General features: G+C 49.2%; 1 protein-coding gene across 1 annotated transcript in view; it reads right to left on the reverse strand.

Moving 5' to 3' along the window:
- The window catches only part of MORN1 (MORN repeat containing 1), a 265,209-nt gene extending 250,468 nt beyond the window's left edge, over positions 1 to 14,741 (reverse strand). Inside the window, 2 exon segments of the mRNA XM_030185675.1 lie at positions 11,769 to 11,840; positions 14,661 to 14,741. Coding sequence (XP_030041535.1) covers positions 11,769 to 11,840; positions 14,661 to 14,736 — 148 coding nt within the window. The 5' untranslated portion in view covers positions 14,737 to 14,741.
- Between the last annotated feature and the right edge of the window lie 7,484 nt (positions 14,742 to 22,225).

The following is a 22,225-nucleotide window of genomic DNA, read 5'->3' on the forward strand; positions in this document are numbered from 1 at the left end:
GGGGTAGTGCAGTGGACTATACTCCAAGTGACCCAGGTTCAAATTCCCCTTCAACTCTTTTTTTTTGAATTGTGACCCCTCCAGAAAGCGAATGCTACATACCTGTAGAAGGTATTCTCCGAGGACAGCAGGCTGATTGTTCTCACTGATGGATGACGTCCACGGCAGCCCCTCCAATCGGAATCCTTTGCTAGTCCTCGCGCGCCCACGCGCACCGCGCATGCGCGGCCGTCTTCCCGCCCGAAACCGGCTCGAGCCGGCCAGTCTCATATGTAGCAAGACAAGAGAAGGGAAGACACAACTCCAAAGGGGAGGCGGGCGGGTTTGTGAGAACAATCAGCCTGCTGTCCTCGGAGAATACCTTCTACAGGTATGTAGCATTCGCTTTCTCCGAGGACAAGCAGGCTGCTTGTTCTCACTGATGGGGTATCCCTAGCCCCCAGGCTCACTCAAAACAACAACCATGGTCAATTGGGCCTCGCAACGGCGAGGACATAACTGAGATTGACCTAAAAAAATTTACCAACTAACTGAGAGTGCAGCCTGGAACAGAACAAACAGGGCCCTCGGGGGGTGGAGTTGGATCCTAAAGCCCAAACAGGTTCTGAAGAACTGACTGCCCGAACCGACTGTCGCGTCGGGTATCCTGCTGCAGGCAGTAATGAGATGTGAATGTGTGGACAGATGACCACGTCGCAGCTTTGCAAATTTCTTCAATAGAGGCTGACTTCAAGTGGGCTACCGACGCAGCCATGGCTCTAACATTATGAGCCGTGACATGACCCTCAAGAGCCAGCCCCGCCTGGGCGTAAGTGAAGGAAATGCAATCTGCTAGCCAATTGAATATGGTGCATTTCCCCACAGCCACTCCCCTCCTATTGGGATCAAAAGAAACAAACAATTGGGCGGACTGTCTGTTGGGCTGTGTCCGCTCCAGGTAGAAGGCCAATGCTCTCTTGCAGTCCAATGTGTGCAGCTGACGTTCAGCAGGGCAGGAATGAGGACGGGGAAAGAATGTTGGCAAGACAATTGACTGGTTCAGATGGAACTCCGACACGACCTTTGGCAAGAACTTAGGGTGAGTGCGGAGGACTACTCTGTTATGATGAAATTTGGTGTAAGGGGCCTGGGCTACCAGGGCCTGAAGCTCACTGACTCTACGAGCTGAAGTAACTGCCACCAAGAAAATGACCTTCCAGGTCAAGTACTTCAGATGGCAGGAGTTCAGTGGCTCAAAAGGAGGTTTCATCAGCTGGGTGAGAACGACATTGAGATCCCATGACACTGTAGGAGGCTTGACAGGGGGCTTTGACAAAAGCAAGCCTCTCATGAAGCGAACAACTAAAGGCTGTCCCGAGATCGGCTTACCTTCCACATGGTAATGGTATGCACTGATTGCACTAAGGTGAACCCTTACAGAGTTGGTCTTAAGACCAGACTCAGACAAGTGCAGAAGGTATTCAAGCAGGGTCTGTGTAGGACAAGAGCGAGGATCTAGGGTCTTGCTGTCACACCAGACGGCAAACCTCCTCCATAGAAAGAAGTAACTCCTCTTAGTGGAATCTTTCCTGGAAGCAAGCAAAATGCGGGAGACACCCTCTGACAGACCCAAAGAGGCAAAATCTACGCTCTCAACATCCAGGCCGTGAGAGCCAGGGACCGGAGGCTGGGATGCAGAAGAGCCCCTTCGTCCTGCGTGATGAGGGTCGGAAAACACTCCAATCTCCACGGTTCTTCGGAGGATAACTCCAGAAGAAGAGGGAACCAGATCTGACGCGGCCAAAAAGGAGCAATCAGAATCATGGTGCCTCGGTCTTGCTTGAGTTTCAACAAAGTCTTCCCCACCAGAGGAATGGGAGGATAAGCATACAGCAGGCCCTCCCCCCAATCCAGGAGGAAGGCATCCGATGCCAGTCTGCCGTGGGCCTGAAGCCTGGAACAGAACTGAGGGACTTTGTGGTTGGCTCGAGATGCGAAGAGATCCACCAAGGGGGTGCCCCATGCTTGGAAGATCTGGCGCACCACTCGGGAGTTGAGCGACCACTCGTGAGGTTGCATAATCCTGCTCAGTCTGTCGGCCAGACTGTTGTTTACGCCTGCCAGATATGTGGCTTGGAGCACCATGCCGTGACGGCGAGCCCAGAGCCACATGCTGACGGCTTCCTGACACAGGGGGCGAGATCCGATGCCCCCCTGCTTGTTGACGTAGTACATGGCAACCTGGTTGTCCGTCTGAATTTGGATAATTTGGTGGGACAGCCGATCTCTGAAAGCCTTCAGAGCGTTCCAGATCGCTCGCAACTCCAGGAGATTGATCTGTAGATCGCGTTCCTGGAGGGACCAGCTTCCTTGGGTGTGAAGCCCATCGACATGAACTCCCCATCCCAGGAGAGACGCATCCGTGGTCAGCACTTTTTGTGGCTGAGGAATTTGGAAAGGACGTCCCAGAGTCAAATTGGACCAAATCGTCCACCAATACAGGGAATCGAGAAAACTCGTGGACAGGTGGATCACGTCTTCTAGATCCACTGAGAAGCTAGGGTCCATTGAGCAGATCTCATGTGAAGGCGGGCCATGGGAGTCACATGAACTGTGGAGGCCATGTGGCCCAGCAATCTCAACATCTGCCGAGCTGTGATCTGCTGGGACGCTCGCACCCGCGAGACGAGGGACAACAAGTTGTTGGCTCTCGCTTCTGGGAGATAGGCGCGAGCCGTCCGAGAATCCAGCAGAGCTCCTATGAATTCGAGTCTCTGCGCCGGGAGAAGGTGGGACTTTGGGTAATTTATTACAAACCCCAGTAGCTCCAGGAGGCGAATAGTCATCTGCATGGACTGCAGGGCTCCTGCCTCGGACGTGTTCTTCACCAGCCAATCGTCGAGATATGGGAACACGTGCACCCCCAGCCTGCGAAGTGCTGCTGCTACTACAGCCAAGCACTTTGTGAACACCCTGGGCGCAGAGGCGAGCCCAAAGGGTAGCACACAGTACTGGAAGTGACGTGTGCCCAGCTGAAATCGCAGATACTGTCTGTGAGCTGGCAGTATCCTTCAAGTCCAGAGAGCATAGCCAATCGTTTTCTTGAATCATGGGAAGGAGGGTGCCCAGGGAAAGCATCCTGAACTTTTCTTTTATGAGATATTTGTTCAGGGCCCTTAGGTCTAGGATGGGACGCATCCCCCCTGTTTTCTTTTCCACAAGGAAGTACCTGGAATAGAATCCCAGCCCTTCCTGCCCGGATGGCACGGGCTCGACCGCATTGGCGCTGAGAAGGGCGGAGAGTTCCTCTGCAAGTACCTGCTTGTGCTGGAAGCTGTAAGACTGAGCTCCCGGTGGACAATTTGGAGGTTTTGAGGCCAAATTGAGGGTGTATCCTTGCCGGACTATTTGGAGAACCCACTGATCGGAGGTTATGAGAGGCCACCTTTGGTGAAAAGCTTTCAACCTCCCTCCGACTGGCAGGTCGCCCGGCACTGACACTTGGATGTCGGCTATGCTCTGCTGGAGCCAGTCAAAAGCTCGTCCCTTGCTTTTGCTGGGGAGCCGAGGGGCCTTGCTGAGTCGCACGCTGCTGACGAGAGCGAGCGCGCTGGGGCTTAGCCTGGGCCGCAGGCTGTCGAGAAGGAGGATTGTACCTACGCTTGCCAGAAGAGTAGGGAACAGTCTTCCTTCCCCCGAAAAATCGTCTACCTGTAGAGGTAGAAGCTGAAGGCTGCCGGCGGGAGAACTTGTCGAATGCGGTGTCCCGCTGGTGGAGCTGCTCTACCACCTGTTCGACTTTCTCTCCAAAAATATTATCCGCACGGCAAGGCGAGTCCGCAATCTGCTGCTGGATTCTATTCTCCAGGTCGGAGGCACGCAGCCATGAGAGCCTGCGCATCACCACACCTTGAGCAGCGGCCCTGGACGCAACATCAAAGGTGTCATACACCCCTCTGGCCAGGAATTTTCTGCACGCCTTCAGCTGCCTGACCACCTCCTGAAAAGGCTTGGCTTGCTCAGGGGGGAGAGCATCAACCAAGCCCGCCAACTGACGCACATTGTTCCGCATGTGTATGCTCGTGTAGAGCTGGTAAGACTGAATTTTGGCCACGAGCATAGAAGAATGGTAGGCCTTCCTCCCAAAGGAGTCTAAGGTTCTAGAGTCCTTGCCCGGGGGCGCCGAAGCATGCTCCCTAGAACTCTTAGCCTTCTTTAGGGCCAGATCCACAACTCCAGAATCATGAGGCAACTGAGTGCGCATCAGATCTGGGTTCCCATGGATCCGGTACTGGGACTCGATCTTCTTGGGGATGTGGGGATTAGTTAAGGGTTTTGTCCAGTTCGCAAGCAATGTCTTTTTTAGGACATGGTGCAAGGGAACAGTGGACGCTTCCTTAGGTGGAGAAGGATAGTCCAGGAGCTCAAACATTTCAGCCCTGGGCTCGTCCTCCACAACCACCGGGAAGGGGATGGCCGTAGACATCTCCCGGACAAAGGAAGCGAAAGACAGACTCTCAGGAGGAGACAGCTGTCTTTCAGGAGAGGGAGTGGGATCGGAAGGAAGACCCTCAGACTCCTCGTCGGAGAAATATCTGGGGTCTTCTTTCTCTTCCCACGAGGCCTCACCCTCGGTGTCAGACACAAGTTCACGGATCTGTGTCTGCAACCGTGCCCGACTCGACTCCGTGGAGCCACGTCCACGATGGGGGCGTCGAGAGGTAGACTCCCTCGCCCGCATCGGCGAAGCTCCCTCCGCCGACGTAGTCGGGGAGCCTTCCTGGGAGGCGACGGCAGCCGGCACCGCACGCGGTACCGACGCCGGAGACCTCACCTCAGGCGATGGGCCAGCCGGCGCCACGCTCGACGGTACCGGTGGCGCAAGCACCGCCGGTACCGGAGGGGTAGGGCGCAACAGCTCTCCCAGGATCTCTGGGAGAACGGCCCGGAGGCTCTCGTTCAGAGCGGCTGCAGAGAAAGGCATGGAAGTCGATGCAGGCGTCGACGTCAGAACCTGTTCCGGGCGAGGAGGCTGTTCCGGGCTGTCCAGAGTGGAGCGCATCGACACCTCCTGAACAGAGGGTGAGCGGTCCTCTCGGTGCCGATGCCTACTGGGTGCCGACTCCCTCGGCGACCCAGAGCTCTCGGTACCGACACGGGAAGGGGACCGGTGACGATGCTTCTTCGATTTCTTGGAACGAAGCATATCACCGGAGCTTCCCGGTACCGACGAGGAGGACGTAGAATCCAGCCGTCGCTTCCTCGGGGCCGAGGCCGAAGGAGGTCGGTCTCGGGGGGGCTGTACCGCAGGAGCCCTCAGGGTAGGGGGAGACCCACCCGAAGACTCACCGCCACCAGCAGGGGAATGGACAGCCCTCACCTGCACTCCCGACGATGCACCACCGTCCGACGACATCAGCAGACGAGGTCCCGGTAACACCGACGTCGATGCAGCTATCCGATGTCTCGGCGCCGATGCAGAGGGCCGATGCCTCGATGCACTCGATGCACTGGCGGCCGAGGATGAAGCTCTGGACGCTGAAGACGTCGATGCACACGATACCCCCGGTGCCGATGCCGAAGAAGAGCCCGAGAACAAAACGTTCCACTGGGCCAATCTCGCTACCTGAGTCCGCCTTTGCAAAAGGGAACACAGACTACAGGCCTGAGGGCGGTGCTCGGCCCCCAGACACTGAAGACACGACGCGTGCCTGTCAGTAAGCGAAATTACCTGGGCGCACTGGGTGCACTTCTTGAAGCCGCTGGAAGGCTTCGATGTCATGGGCGGAAAAATCACGCCGGCGAAATCAAAATCCGAAATGACGAAAACGAGCACCAAAACTTTGAGGGAGAAAAATCTCGACCGAGGCCGAAAAGAGGCCTACCCCGACGACGAAAGAAAACTTACCGGGGCAAAGTCTGAAAATACGGGAAGGGGCAACGAAACCGGAGGGGCTTCCGGAGCACTTCCCGAACCAATTTCTAAAGATTTTCCGAAGAAAAAACACGTCAAAGAAAAAAGGACGCGCGAGGTCGACTTTCCGGGGCTCGACACGGCGAAAACACAACCGTACCGAGTGCGGACAAAAGAAGACTGGCCGGCTCGAGCCGGTTTCGGGCGGGAAGACGGCCGCGCATGCGCGGTGCGCGCGGGCGCGCGAGGACTAGCAAAGGACTTTGCTAGTGAAGATTCCGATTGGAGGGGCTGCCGTGGACGTCACCCATCAGTGAGAACAAGCAGCCTGCTTGTCCTCGGAGAAACAGAAAAATACCTCCTGAACCTAAATATATACGATACTTGCAAGTCTGAAGACCAGGGACCTAGCTAGGTGGGGCCACGGGGGCATGGGCTCCCACAGATTTAGCCCTGACCCTCTCTACTTTCGACCCCCCCTGCCGCCGACTCTCCCCCGCCACTTTCGACCTCCCCCTCCCGCCACCCCTCCCCCACCGCTGCCACCAGGTACCTTTGCTGGTGGGGGTCCCCAACCCCCGCCAGCTGAAGTCTTCTTCTGCGCTGGTCTCAGGCACGTTCGCTGATCTGTTTCTGTGATGTGTTTCTGTGCATGCAGGACATCAGAAGTCAGGACTCACAGAAACAGGTCAGCAAACGCACTGGAGACCGGTACCTGGCAGCGGCGGCAGGGGAGGGTCGAAGGTGGCGGGGGGGGGGGGGGCAAAAATGGTGCGGGAGGGTCAGTGGCGGGGGGAGGCAGGCTAAAATGTCCCCCCCCCCACCTCGGGCTCTGGACCCCCCTCCCGCCGAGGTCTGGCTACGCCCCTGCTGAAGACTATTGAAGTGGTGTACATTCAAGTACAGTAGGTATTTTTCTGTTCTTGGACAGCTCCAAGCAAATGGAAAAGGCTGTTTTCTCTCTACTTTGTAATTTCACCAAACTGTAAATTGTAAGCCACTTTGAACCAAAACTTGTTTTTGGATAATAGTGAGATACAAGAATGCATAAATAACTAAATAAATAAATCATGCTGAGAAATCTAATTCTACATCCTGACCAGTCAGGTCATAGCATCGGTACCATCCTAGCAGCTCTCCTCAACGAGATTCACAGTTCCCTGGACAGCAGTAAAGTTGCTCTGGCCATTTCTCTAGATCTCTTGCTTGTTTCTGACCTGCTGGACCATACCCTTCTCCTCTCCAGGCTTAAAGGTATGGGCCTGAGCTGACAAGTCCTCCAGTAGTTTACCTCACTTTTAGCCAGCTACACTCTTTCAGTTTCTTCTGCTTCAACAATGTTAGCTCTCTACCCATGCAAGCAAAACAGCGAAGGAGACACAAAAGATGATGAAAAACAACCAACGGACTCTAAGAGTTCACATCAGAAGTTTATTCTACAATAAGTACTGGACTAGACACAAATCGTCTTTCGGCCACAGAGGCCTGCCTCAGGAGTCCCTGTGGTTTACCAATGTTGAAACGTCTGTGTATGGTGACCCAAACAGAAATCTGAACCACCTCGGATATGCAGAAACAGTATACAGATGTACACAGCAAACATGAGGCCGAAAGACGATTTGTGTCGAGTCCAGTACTTATTGTGGAATAACCTTCGGATGTGAACTCTTAGAGTCCGTTGGTTGTTTTTCATCATCTTTTGTATCTCCTTCGCTGTTTTACCTGCTTGTTTTGACCTGCGTGAAGGTTTTGGTTTCTTCTGTGCTTGTCGAAGCTCTCTACCCATTACATTGGGGTATTCCACAGGGCCCAGTACTTTCCCCTGTACTATTCAATATCTTCCTCAGCCCAATGGCCACCATTGTGTAGGATCTAGAAATTAGTTCTTGCTGATGATAACTCACTGATAGCTTATTGTGATCCTTTTAACCCAAATCCATCACTAATGAACCAATGCCTTGCTTCTTGGTTAGAAACACACCGTCTTAAAGCCAAACCCCAACAAGACTACAGTATCTCAGATCACTGGACAGCTTCTTCACCCATCATTCACCCCTATACTAGATAGCTCTCCTTTTACTCTAGTTGATTAATTTAGGTATCTAGGAGTTATGATGTGCAGATGCCTTTGAAGATGATGTTTGCACTTCTCACTCTATACTTTAGGTCAGTGCCGTAGGTAGGGCTAATGGCACCCGGGACGGGTCGCCACTGCGCACCCCCCCCCCCCGGGTGCAGCACGGTGCGACCCCCCCCCCCCTCTGTGGTGCACCCCCCCAGAGCGCAACCCCCCCCCCCCCCGGACCCAGACCGCATTCTTACCTGCGGGAGGGCCGATCCGCCCCGAGTGCACGTCACTCAGAGCTGCGTCGGCCCCGCTGGTTCCCTGCTCTCTCTGCCCCAGAACAGGAAGGGGGCAGAGGGAGCAGGGAACCAGCAGGGCCGGCACCCCCCGAGCGCGTGCACCCGGGGTGGACCGCCCCTCCCCCCCCCCTTCCTACACCACTGCTTTAGGTATCAAGTTCAACTTGTATAATCTTATATAAACTTGTATATGATCTATTTCCAAAAATGCTAGGAATTCAACCATCAATTCCTCCGGGTCTTTCTTCTTCCTCATCAATTTACTTCCTTGCATTTAATACCTCAGTCTCAGTCTCTTGCATTTCCAGATATCTTTTATCCTTCTCTGCTTCAGCCTTCCATCAAGCACCCCTTTCTAAGTCTCCTCTTTCTCCTCCTGCATCAGCCCTTTTTCTGGTATTCTTTTCTGAGGTTTCTCTTTGCAAATATTTTTCTTCTGTTGCTCCATCTAGGTCTCCTCTGTCTCGCTCTCAGTAGAGATCTCAATTATTTTCTGAGGTTATCATTTATTTACTTCTTTGATCTTTAAAATTAGGCATCTTAAATATGCATCGATTGCTTTTTGCAGCTTATACTGTCTCTCTCTTTCCTACAGTTTTTGGCAGAATCTTTATCTACCTCAGAGCAGGTGCATGGGTTTCTGGTACCCTCTTCCCTCATTAATATTAATGGTAGGCCACACACATACACACCGTTTTTCCTAAAACTCCATTACCATCTCGCAGTTTGTTCACATGATGGTACTACAGTACTATGTTTAGAGGGCAGTTACTTTTTCACATGGGTGATATGGGTGTTGAATAATTTTGTTCTTTAAATAAATTAATAATTACAAAAAAATTGTGTTATATGTGTTTACTCAGATTCCCTTTGTGTAATACAATATTATATTTTGTTTAAAGATCATAAACCATTAAGAGGCATATTTTCAAAGCACTTAGACTTACAAAGTTATGTGGAGGCTCATTTTCAAAGCACCTAGACTTACAAAGTTCCATAGTAACTTTGTAAGTTTAAGTATTTGATAATGCGCCCCCCAAGTGTGATACATATGCAACAATATCGAAAATCAGGGGAGGGGGAACTTTTCCACACTATTGTAATGAAAAGACATTTTAATTCTTTTTATTTTACATGGATCAAATGTAATATAAGCAAAACAAAGCCATGCTTACAAGATCTTTGCCTTTTCTCTTACTCTGCTGCAATTCCAAAAACTTCACAACTGACAGACGAACAAAATATTCAAATGTGCATTCCCATTGTAAAAAGATGTTCTACTTTACCTGTACTGTACTGCCTCCCATCCCCCCTCTGTCTTTTCTGTACCTGGCTGCTAGTCACTGCTGGTAGCCATAGACAGGAATGCAGACATCCCTGGCTTTTGTTACTATGGCAGCTCAGTATCTGGAATACACATCTTTTCTTCAGTTACAAGATGGTAAGGTCAAATGTACCAATAGGGTGTTCGCAGGACACCTATGCTACCTTCCATTGGTGTAGGAGGGGGGAGAGGTGATGACATCACTTTTTCTATAAGAATACCTGCACACAAAGAAATCTTCAGAATTAGCCATATTTTGCAAGAGACTTTTCTCTGTCCTGATTCAGGGCATCCTTGCTAATTGGCTATTCTCCAGGAAATATATTTCCCCTCCTTTATTTCTGCATTGCTTCTGATAAGAACTATTTCTTTATAACAGAGAACTATCCTCTCCTTTCTTTATATTTTATCTCACTTCAGAACCACTGATATATTTCCTGCTTGAACCCCTGATATATTTCTCTCTCTATTTCTCTCTCTCTCTCTCTCTCTCTCCATACTTTCAGATAACATGTGCTGATCCCTACATGTTTTCAGATAACATGTGACCTATCTCTCTCTCTCTCTCTCTCTCTCTCTCTCTCTCTCTCTCTCTCTCTCTCTCTCTAAGAAACCATAGTCTCAGGAAACACCTGTGATCTCTCTCTTCTCTCTCTCTCTCTCTCTCTCCATACTTTCAGATAACATGTGCTGATCCCTACATGTTTTCAGATAACATGTGACCTATCTCTCTCTCTCTCTCTCTCTCTCTCTCTCTCTCTCTCTCTCTCTCTCTCTAAGAAACCATAGTCTCAGGAAACACCTGTGATCTCTCTGTTTCTCTCTCTCTCTCTCTCTCTCCATACTTTCAGATAACATGTGCTGATCCCTACATGTTTTCAGATAACATGTGACCTATCTCTCCCTCTCTCTCTAAGAAAGCATAGTCTCAGGAAACACCTGTGATCTCTCTGTTTCTCTCTCTCTCTCTCTCTCTCCATACTTCCAGATAACATGTGCTGATCTCTCTCTCTCTCTCTCTCATTTTCTTTGTCCTCCTTACAACTGTTCCTTATCAAATTAGTCTGATTGCTTATTATTATTACCTAAGCTATTAATATTAGATTCTGTACATGTGATGATATTTTTCTAACTGAGATTCTGTACATGTGATATTTTCCCAAGACTTTGAAACTGATATCTGAAGCTGTGCTGGTAAGAATAAAAACCACTTCTAACTCTCTGATTCCTTTAAACTTATTCTATGATATTTTTCTTTATTTTGGTACAAAGTGAATAGCATAAACGCAGCCAATACACCATGCAACAGCAAAATTCCAAAACTAGCTGATCAACAGTTTCACCCATTCATGGGAAGGTTCTGCTACTTTATTGGGAGCATCCATTTTTGTGATAGCAGCTGCTGTTCTACTGAAACTAGCTCATCCTGTTTTATAGGGAAAAATAGGAGTAAGCTGTCATCAATCATATTGACTACTGTACTGCTGTTGGTCCAAAATGGATGCTCCCGGCAGCAGTGGCATAGCAGGGGGGGCTGCCACCCGGGGCGGGGTGGTTCGCCGTTGCACCCCCCCCCCGGGTGCAGCACGATGACATCCCCCCCCCCCCCGACCAGCTCCCGCACCCTACCTTTAAAAAGAATATCAGAATCTGAGGCGAGGCGCAGCACCTCGTGCCTGCCCTGCACGTAAAAGAAATGTGGACTGTCGGGCCTTCCCTCGCTCTATCTGTCCCGCCTTTGCGGAAATAGGAAGTTGCGTCAGCGGAGGGCGGGACAGATAGAGCGAGGGAAGGCCCGACGGTCCACATTTCTTTTACATGCAGGGCAGGCGCGAGGCGCTGCGCCTCGCCTTGGATTCCGATATTCTTTTTAAAGGTAGGGTGCGGGAGCTGGTCGGGGGGTGTCGATGCGCCGAGGGGGGGGGGAGCTGGCAGGGAGCATCCCCCCTGAGCTGACACCCGGGGCGGACCGCCCCCCCCCCCCCCCTTGCTACGCCACTGCCCGGCAGCAATCAAGTTGAAGACAAGAATATGAGAGAATCACACGGGTCTAAAATATATTGTCTAGCCACACAAACACTTTCATCTGGATAAAACAGAAGCTGTGCAGATGCCTTTGAAGATGATGTTTGCACTTCTCTCTCTTCCTACGTAGTGAGAAATCAGTATACAGTAGCTTTAACTTACCATGTTTTTTCCCTTGCTTCCATTCACCTTCATACCGAAAGAAAGAGTTAGGATAAACGTACAGTCCATACCCTGAGAATAAAGCAAACATAACATTTCAGAACAGTACTGAAAAATCCAATGGGGGGGGGGGGGGGGGGTGGATGATGGAATATGGATTGTTGTCTAAACTATGTTCCAGATTAGTCAAAGCTCATTAAATCTGTATCATCCTTAAGCACAATTATTGTAATCTGCATTTTATAAGGTCATGATTTTAAAACTCGAAGGGAAATACTTCAACTTGCCGTCCTGTTAGGGCTCCTAACTCACTTCATTATTTTTGGGATAGGCTGCTCCATTCCTGATTTTACCCAACTTCATATTTGGACTTATAGATGCCTGTGTACTGAAGAGAGGTAAATTTTGGCAGTTGTACATTTTGTACAAAAATTAACATATGGTAACTGCAAAGCCTGTGTGGTAACTCCTGGGGGCCTGGCCATCATCTGTCCTGCAATTACCACACAAAGCAGGGATTTACCACATGTTACATGTATCACAAAGAGTGTGGTAAGCAATGGCATAGCCAGAACTCAAAACTTTTTTGGTGGGGGAGGGTAGCCCCCAAGGTTAACATGGAAAAGCACTAAGCCCATCCTCCCCCCCCCCCCCCCCCAACAAAAGTCTGTCACTTCATCCATCTATTAATGGAGAGAACCTGCCATTCCAGTCTTCATCACTCTGCCTTTTTCCTGTAATGTGCAGTTGGCACACCAAAACCTCACGGGACATATGTCCCATCCATATTCTTGCCAAATCATACATACATGAGATGTGCCACCCACGAGGTCCTCAGTGAGCTCTTACATGGGTTTTACCCACGCACTAAGGCCATTTTATTGAAAGTAAAAAGGGCCGATTTTATCTTTTTTGCATTAATGGCCATTAAAAACTATTTAACTCTTTATGCACCATTGATTGTTACCATAAGACACCAGTGGTGCCCCTTACTGAAAAAAACGTACTTGCCTTATGGGTCTAATGGAAATTATCTTGAAAACTCTAAACTTACAAATCTTTTAATTTTTTTTTGTTACATTTGTACCCTGTGCTTTCCCACTCATGGCAGGCTCAATGTGGCTTACTTATACAGGTACTTATTTGTACCTGGGGCAATGGAGGGTTGTGACTTGTCCAGAGTCACAAGGAGCTTGCCTGTGCCTGAAGTGGGAATTGAACTCAGTTCCCCAGGACCAGAGTCCACCACCCTAACCACTAGGCCACTCCTCCACTTTATAACTGTTTTTCTTTATCTTTCTTTAAAACATCATAACATCATCTTAATGACACTCATCTTACTGACGATATTGCTTCTGTCGGTCAGGGAATGAAAAATCCAACATAGACTGGTTAATAAGGTTTTCTGTGTAGATGTCCCATAGTCTCGTAGGCTGCATTAAATTTAATAACAGGCAGCAAGTTGCCCACCCCTGGGCTATTGAGTACTCCAGGACTAGCTCGAGAAAGTTTTATTTACATCACCAAGCAAGGTGCACAACAGGATCAACACCTTCCCTGGCCTACAGAGGTTATTTTAAACTGCACTGACACTAGCAGGTCCATAAATTATGTACCTTTATCTTTCAAATCCTAAATGGAACAGCTCCAGACTATATGGTTCCATTAATAAACTTACCTCAAAGAAACGCTAAATATGAGGCAAAAAATTATCTCAGACTACACCTCTCAAATTGCAAAAAAGTGATCTACAAAACTGTCTGCTCAGCAGACATCACTTACCAAGGAACCAAATGGTGGAACTCCTTACCAGAAGAGATCAACAACCACAGAAGAACAAGAAGTACTCCGCAAAGGTAATCCAGGTAGACAAGCAAAAACATTTTTGAGCTTTTCAATGTGTATTATTTATGGATAATACATCTATTTTACATACTGTCTTTTGTATACTGTATTTATATTTTTGAAGGCTGTATCTTGATTTTTATATTTATATTATATTTTTGCAGACTGTGTCTATATCTTTATATATATATATATATATCTGTTTGATTGCATGCTGTTACACAGTTTTTATTTACATATATATTGTTTTGTATGGTTTAAAGACTCCAGAGGCCCTTGGGGCAGATATACAATTTTGTGTCATCCTTTTTATGTGAATAAACTTCTGATGTGAACTTTCTTAGTCCATTGGTTATTTTCACTCTGCATCATCCTTTGTGTCACCTCCGCTGTGCTTGTCTACCTGGAACTCCTTACCACCCAAAATAAGAAATATACAAGAATATACTAGATTCCGCAAAATCCTCAAATCGTTCCTATTCAAACAAACCCTCACAAAGAACAACAATATTTCAAACTAATTATTGCTTGAATTGATTATTACTCTATTTACCATTAACCTTCTCTTTGCTTCATGTACAATTTCTCGTTCATAACACATTTTCTAAATGTTAAACATCCATAGCTATCCCAGTATCTTTATGATACTGTATTGTAAAATTGGATTCTTACAATAAATTACTTTCTTATGTATTATTCTTTGTTAATGTATCCTATACTGTTTATTGTAAGCCGCATTGAACTCAGACGTGTTTGGGATAATGTGGGATATAAATGTCACAAATAAATAAATATACATTAAACATAAACAATATCCACGTGCCATGAAGGCAGAAACAGCACCTCCTCCAACCAAAAGGATTTATGCAAATTTAATTTTAAATTTGTTTTAGGACAACTATTGTTAGTTATGATGTATCACACCACTTAAGAATGTTGTTACGCTATATTAACTAACCCCCAACCCGACACCCCACAGCCTGAGCCTAAATGTCTAGGGTCGGCGTGTCCCGCGTTTGCATCCTCTGGCTCCGCCCCGCCTCTTACCGTCCCGCAGCTGCTTCTTCACTTCGCCCACGTAGAAGCTGGAGTTCCGTGGTCCTTTCCTTGAGGTAGCCATCATTCGGATCAAGCCGCTTAGCGGCGCCCTTAGCAACCGGATGCTTGCCGACTATTGGCTGAGGGGTAACTAGCCGAATGTCAGCTTAAACAAAAAGCGCCCAATCACAGAGTGGCACCTGGCAACGCGTTACGCCGCGGCTCGTGGACGTAAAGGGTAAGATCGATGGCCATGCGCCCGACCAGCCTTGGGGCGGCGGCGGCGGCACTCGCTAGGGTAGATATACCTGTGAAACTAAGTAACTATCTATAAAGAACAAATGGAAAGTGGAGTCTAATAGTAATTGCAAATGACAGTGATTTGAAGCTTTGGTTGTTTTCTTTATTAACCACCGGAAAAGTCCATTGAATTAGAAACTGCAGGGACGAGAGGAGAGTATTAAAATAAAAGACAGCCATTAGAATTAAGTCTTAAAATCATTATCAAAACAACAACAATTAGATATTTTTTTAATTGAGGTGTATTTCAATAAGAGAAAGGTTATCAATATAAATCAAAATAAAACATGGAAAAGAAAATAAGATGATACCTTTTTTATTGGACATAACTTAATCCAATAAAAAAGATCATCTTATTTTTTTTCCATGTTTTATTTTGTTTGATTTCTATTGATAACCTTTAAGAGTGGACTAACACAGCTACCACACCTCTCTACTTGAAGGAGTGGAACGCCGGTACTACCTGAATACTACTGAGCAACAGGACAACCTCATGTTTTGTGCCTACTGATGGACTTTTACTTATGCACTCTACCTCTGCTTTTGGCTGTTTAGCCACACCTTATTACTGCACTGGACATTTGTGCCTTATCCAGTTTTACTGTTTACTAATGAAAGAAGTTTGCTGTTTACTAACGTACAGACAGAATGCAGGGGCTATTAGACATATAGCTTGTAACAGTAGTTTGCAAGGCCTATACAAGACCAGCTTGCACGTAGCAACGCCATCTGAGTAGGCGACCTTGGAGGGTGCTAACACCCCCCTGCATTCCTGAGCCGCACCTTATCTCCTGTGCTAGAAAGGAGCATTGTGTGTGTACAGAATAAGCTGCTAAGTTTCGTTTTTCTTGCCAGTATCATTTCAGTGTTATGACGTGTGTACGTACTGGGACTACAATTTTGTACTGTAAGAACTACAAATGTTTACTGCGCATGACAGTTGTGACGTGTAAGGGGCCAAATGCGCAGGCCCAGTAGGGAAGTATAAATGTAAGCGTCAGATGATTTATGACACACAGTGTCCCGAGGCTACTCGGTGCTGTTCACTTGCTAGCAATAAAGTTGCCTTGTTTGGAACCAAAATTTGCCTTTCGTCTCCTGATTTCCCACCTGTTTCATTGGCGACCCAGATGGGACAGAAGTAGAAAGGGGAATCGGATTATATTCTTCCCCTCCCCCACTGCGGTCGGATCGGGTCATCGACCCCCACCTGAGAAGGTGGTGAGTGGCCACCGCTGATTTCAGCGTCCATCTCCCGGAGGAGGGCCGATCCACTCCGCCTGACTGTAGAGGGGGCTGTGTGGTTCCGACAAGGCACCTTTTTCCATTTCAGAGAGAAGCGTACGACGGCGCAGCCTGCGACCCCGGCGGACAGGCGAGTATACTCTACGTAGTGACCGGCCCAGTAAGGACCGAAGAAGAGGCGTGATCACCCTCTTTTAGCCAGTGACTAATACGGACTATTGGTATCCGACTAGGTCCCGAAACTCACTAGGCTCCGGCGACGAAACCGAGCGGCGAACGAACGGGGGGGTTTCTTGTGGCGTATGAAAGTGTGTGAGTGGGCTTGCAGTTCCAGGCCGGGCGACCGCGTCCTGGTCAGGCCGAGTGTTGACCCTTCTGTGTCTGGTGGAACGAGACCCCTTACTCCTCCACCTCCCCTTTCCCCCTTTGTCCGTCACCTGTCCTTTGGCACTCAGGTTAGGATGGGCGGGGGTGGGTCTTCACCGTTAGATTTAATGACGGAACACTTTAGCGAAGTGTTCGACCTAGATAAATGTAGCAGGGCCGGGATGATACAGAGATGTCAATTTATGTGGCCAGGGCTAGGAATTGCTGGATGGCCCCCGGAAGGGTCATTCGAGTATGAAAAAGTGGCGGCGGTCATGAATATTGTTATAATTGAGGGAAACCCAGGCTGCCCCGAGGACATTCCATACATAGAAGCGTGGTTGGATGTAGTCCGGGATCCGCCGGCTTGGGCCCAACGGAAGGTAGAAAAGGCCGCCCTTATGTTGGTAAAGCAGAGAAAAGGCCGGAAAACCAAACTTAGAACCCTGCCGACCCATGCCTTCGCTCTCCAAAGCTCGGCAACCGCTGCCGTCCCGAAGGCCGCAGGGACCGCCCCCATACGGCCTACCGCCCCTAGCACTGAAGCCACTGAGACCACGCCCCCTGCTACCAGAGTTAAGGCAGGAACTACGCCCAGTACTACCAACACACTTTCTAGGAAAAAACCCCCAAAGAAAACCGCAGGGAAAGTTCAGGGTTCGGCCGAGAAGAAGCCTCCAAAAGCCCCGATACTTGCTACGGCGGAAGCATACGAAGACGACATTGCGCCGCCGCCCTATGCTCCTATGTACCCTGACCTTACGGGCCTAGCAGAAGGCCCCGCTGACGCCGGGACTTCCGGGTCAGAGTCGGATGCCGGGGAGACGTCCCGCCCAGCCTCACCTGAGTCACCTGGCCTCGCAACCACACGGAAGAGTAAACGGGTTGTGAAGAATATTACTCGGTTCCCCCAATCGAGTCCGCAACAGGCCCTTCCGTCCAGCCGAAAAGGGGGAACCTCTCACTTATTCCCAGTTCGACAGTCCACCACCTATACCCCTAACCCGGCAGAAGGGGGGGGCCAGCCCATCGAATCAACAGTCTATAGCCACGTTCCCTTCTCAAGTGCCGATTTGTATAACTGGAAATTCCATGGGCCGTCCTACGACCAGAAACCCGAGCAGCTGATAGAGCTGGTGGAAGGCATTATATACAGCTACAATCCAACTTGGGCCGACCTTAGGCAGTTGAGCGCCCACATCCTGACCTCTGAAGAACGCCGCCTTTTACAACAAAATATGGAGCAAGCCATCCGGGATGCGAATCCGGCCCATGCCAATTTACAGAACCTACTAGAAACGGAGGCGCCCATCGCTGCCCCCACGTGGGATTACCGAACCGCCGAAGGCCAAACCTTTATCCGCCGATACCAGCAGGCGTACCTGGCCGCCTTAAAGAAGGGGAAGCAGAAGGTTACCAACATGGGAAAAATCCACAGTGTGGTCCAACAAAAGGACGAGAGTCCAGGGGACTTCCTTGAACGACTTATGGAAGCATTTAGGAGGCACAGCCCGATAAATCCCGAGGACCCTAAGAACCTCCCAACCGTGGTTATGAGTTTTGTTAGCCAGTCGGCACCGGATATACGAAGAAAGCTACAGAGAACAGAGGGGTTCGAAGGGATGAGCCTCAGCCAACTGAAAGCTATAGCTGATCGCGTGTTCGGATATCGCGACCAGGAGGAAAAGGTGGAGGCCCGGAAGGAATCGACCAGACGGATGCGGGAGAAGGCAGATGTGTTGGCTACGGTGCTGGAAGAACGAATGAGGTCTAGACCAAAGGGGAGGGGCAGGAGAACAAGAGGAACGCGGTCCCCCATAGGGCGTAACCAGTGTGCAAATTGCCGACAAGAAGGGCACTGGTGGGCTGATTGTCCAGAGGAGATACGGGACAACCCGAGAGAAGAGGAATCATGGGACCGGCAGAGAGAGGAGGACACCGGCGACCGTACGGGGGCCCCTAGGCGAGGCCGTGGGAGGGGCCGAAGAGAGAGAGGACGGGATGACCGGAGGGAATGGCAGATGGCTGTGGACGCTACCCGAGACGGCACAGCATGAAGAAACCGGGAGGGCAGAGTCCCCACTGACCCTCTGGTGGAAATTCGGGTGGGGACAGAATCTATGAAGGCCTTACTAGACACAGGGGCCCAGCGATCTGTTATCACCACTGCCATAGCCCCAGCCACGAAAGAAACTATACCAATTGTGGGAGCCTCCGGGAAATCCCTTGCGGCCCCCCTCCTCAAAGAGCGCCAAGTCCAGATCGGAGGGACGATGGTGTCCCATCAGTTCATACACATCCCTGGATGCCCGGTCCCCTTGATTGGTCGAGACCTACTCTGTAAGCTCCAGGCCACCTTGAAGTTCAAGACTACGGGTGAAGTGGAAGCTCGCTTTGAAGATCGGCCAGTGACACTTATCTGTCCAGTAAGAGAAGAATGGAGACTACACGTTCCCCCAACTGTAGGACCCGGCGACTGCCGTTACGACCAGAACACCCCTTTCGCCCAGCAGAGGCGAGCCATAATGGATGAAGTGCCTGATGTATGGGCAGAATTGAACCCCGGCGGACTGGCCGTTAACGCTATCCCCATCTGGATTGAGCTCAAACCAAATGCTCAAGTTGTCAACCAAGGACAATACCACATCCCCTATGCAGCCCGGCATAGTATGCACACACATCTACAGAAACTCCTTCAACAGGGAGTCCTTAAACCAATCAGATCCGCATGGAACACCCCATTGTTGCCCGTTAAGAAGCCAGGAACATCCGAGTACAGACCCGTCCAGGACCTGAGGAAAGTCAACAACCAGGTAGCCGACATAGTTGCCCTCGTACCAAACCCATACTCCATCCTAGCCCAAGTGCCATCTCAGACCAAGTGGTACAGTGTCATTGATTTGAAGGACGCCTTCTTTTCCATCCCTCTTGCTGTCGACAGCCAAAAGTTGTTTGCCTTCACGTGGGAAGACTTGCAGACGGGAACTAAGCAGCAGTTTACCTGGACACGACTCCCCCAGGGATTCAAGAACTCCCCCACCCTCTTCGGCGACCAACTCGCTCAGGACTTGAGGACGTATCAGGACGAGTATGGGCCGGTTGTCCAATACGTGGATGACCTGTTGGTGGCCCGTGAAATGTACACGGACTGTGCAGAAGCTACCCTTTACCTCTTGAAGACCCTGGAAGCCCAGGGGTACCGGGCCAGTCGCAAGAAGGCACAGATATGCGAGATCGAAGTCGAGTATCTGGGGTTTCGCCTCCGAGAAGGAACCCGAAGGCTCGGTATCCCCCGAACCCAAGCCATCCGCAACCAACCCACTCCTGCAAATAAGAAGGAACTACGGGCACTCCTCGGAGCCGCTGGATATTGCCGCATTTGGATCATCAACTTTGCCATCCTGACCCACAGTTTGTATGCCAAACTGAAAGGACCTGAACTCGAGGGCCAAAATCTCCGGTGGGAGAAACACGAACTGAAAGCCCTTCAGGACCTTAAGGATGCCCTTGTGGCCCCACCAGCGCTCGGACTGCCAGACGTGACTAAGCCGTTCCACTTGTTCATCGACGAAAAGAAGGGATTGGCACTTGGAGTCCTCACCCAACTGGTCGGCACCTGGCAACGCCCTGTAGCATATCTCTCCAAGGGAATGGACAACGTGGCACGAGGATGGCCGGGCTGCCTACGAAGCATTGCGGCTGCTTGTCTCCTGATACACGAGGCCAATAAACTCACGTTCGGCCAAACACTTTTTGTGACCACACCCCACACCATCCGCGGCCTACTCGAGAGCCACGGACCCAGATGGATGACCAACTCCCGATTGGTCAAATACCAAGCCCTCCTGTGCGAAAATCCGGAGGTGCGGATCCTGGACACGACCAACCTCAATCCTGCCACCCTCCTTCCGGCCCCTGAACCACCACTCCACGACTGTGAAGAGGTAATGGCCACTGTGCACTCGAGCAGACCTGACCTGAAGGACCAACCCTGGCAAGGGGGCATCACCCTTTTTACCGATGGAAGCAGCCAGGTGATAGAGGGAATTCGAAGAGCTGGCTATGCGGTGGTGTCTGAGGACCATATGATCGAGGCTATGGCTCTGACACCCGGAACATCAGCCCAGAAAGCGGAGCTGATCGCCCTCACCAGAGCCCTCCTGTGGGCTGAAGGAAAAGTTGTCAACATTTACACCGACTCCAAATTGTTGGATTATTTGTAGTAAATAATTAGCAGATTTTAGTACACACAGCTTCAGCTTTAGAAATGTTAATTTCTTTCTTCATCTCTCTCTCATTCACCCCTGAATAATTCACTGCTGAGTCACTTTAAAGTTGAAGTAACAAAACATCTGTTTACTCACAGTTTGTAGTTAGATTATAATCAGACAGGCTTATATTTACATATTACTATACATTTGTCTTATCAGCTCCTTCCATGTGCTTAGATGGTAATGGATGCTCACACCACCATAGATCCTCTCAGGTTAGGAGAGAACATGAGCTCCATGTGCTCCATGTGCTGCATCTGACCCCCACAGGAAGTTGCATAGCTGTGTGACCTCTCTAAGTAATTCACATCAGAGGTCACAGAGTAATCACAGAGAAATAATAGGTGACAGGCAATGCATGTAAAATACAATTACATTCCAACAAACCCCTTCTCATGCATAACTGTCATGCAATTATTTATTCATACAAAGTCCAAGCTTTATACGCAGATTCACAAAATGTTCTCTGGGTAACGGTTTGGTCATGATGTCAGCTGTCATCTCACTGGTGTGACAATAGTGTAGACTGATGACCCCTTCTTTTGCCAACTCTCGCACGTTGTGGTATTTCGTTGCGATGTGCTTGGTACGTGACTGAACCTTGTCATTCTGTGACAGTCGGATGCAGCTCTGATTATCTTCCATTATCTGGATTGGTCTCTTTTCAGCTATTCCAAAATCCAGCAAAAGTTTTTCAATCCACATCAGTTCTCTGCACGCTTCCGATACGGCCACATATTCAGCTTCTGTAGAAGACAAACTCACAATACTTTGTTTATGACTGGCCCATGAAATTTGTACATTTCCATACATAAACACATATCCACTTGTGGATTTATAATCAGAATGATCCCCTGCCCAATCTGAATCACAGTAACATATTAGTTTTGGATTACCATTGGCTGAAACCTTTAATTTACAATCAATGGTACCCTTTAAATACCTTACCATCCTTTTAACTGCAGTCCAATCTGATTTGGTAGGTGAGCTGACCCTTCTGCTCAAAATTCCTACTGCATTTGCTATATCAGCCCTGTATGTGGTAGTTAGATATAAAAGCTTACCTATGGCTGATCTATATTGGATGTTATCTGGTAAAGGTTCTCTTACTGTTTCATCCTTCAGAAAATCAGTGATCATGGGAGTGCTTACAACTTGGGCATCTTGCATACCTAAACTTTCAATAAGCTCATTTATTTTCTGCTTCTGGCTTAGAAGATAAGAACCATCATTTTGTTTCTCAATTTCTATACCAAGATAGTATGACACATTACCAAGTTCTTTTATCTCAACATTCTGGTTTAAACACTTTACAATGCCCTTGTACTCTTGCTCACTTTCGCTTGCAATGAGCAGATCATCAACAAAAGCTAAAATGTATGCATATTGTCC

Source organism: Microcaecilia unicolor, chromosome 13, assembly GCF_901765095.1.
Source record: "Microcaecilia unicolor chromosome 13, aMicUni1.1, whole genome shotgun sequence".
In the NCBI taxonomy this organism is placed as follows: Eukaryota; Metazoa; Chordata; class Amphibia; order Gymnophiona; family Siphonopidae; genus Microcaecilia; species Microcaecilia unicolor.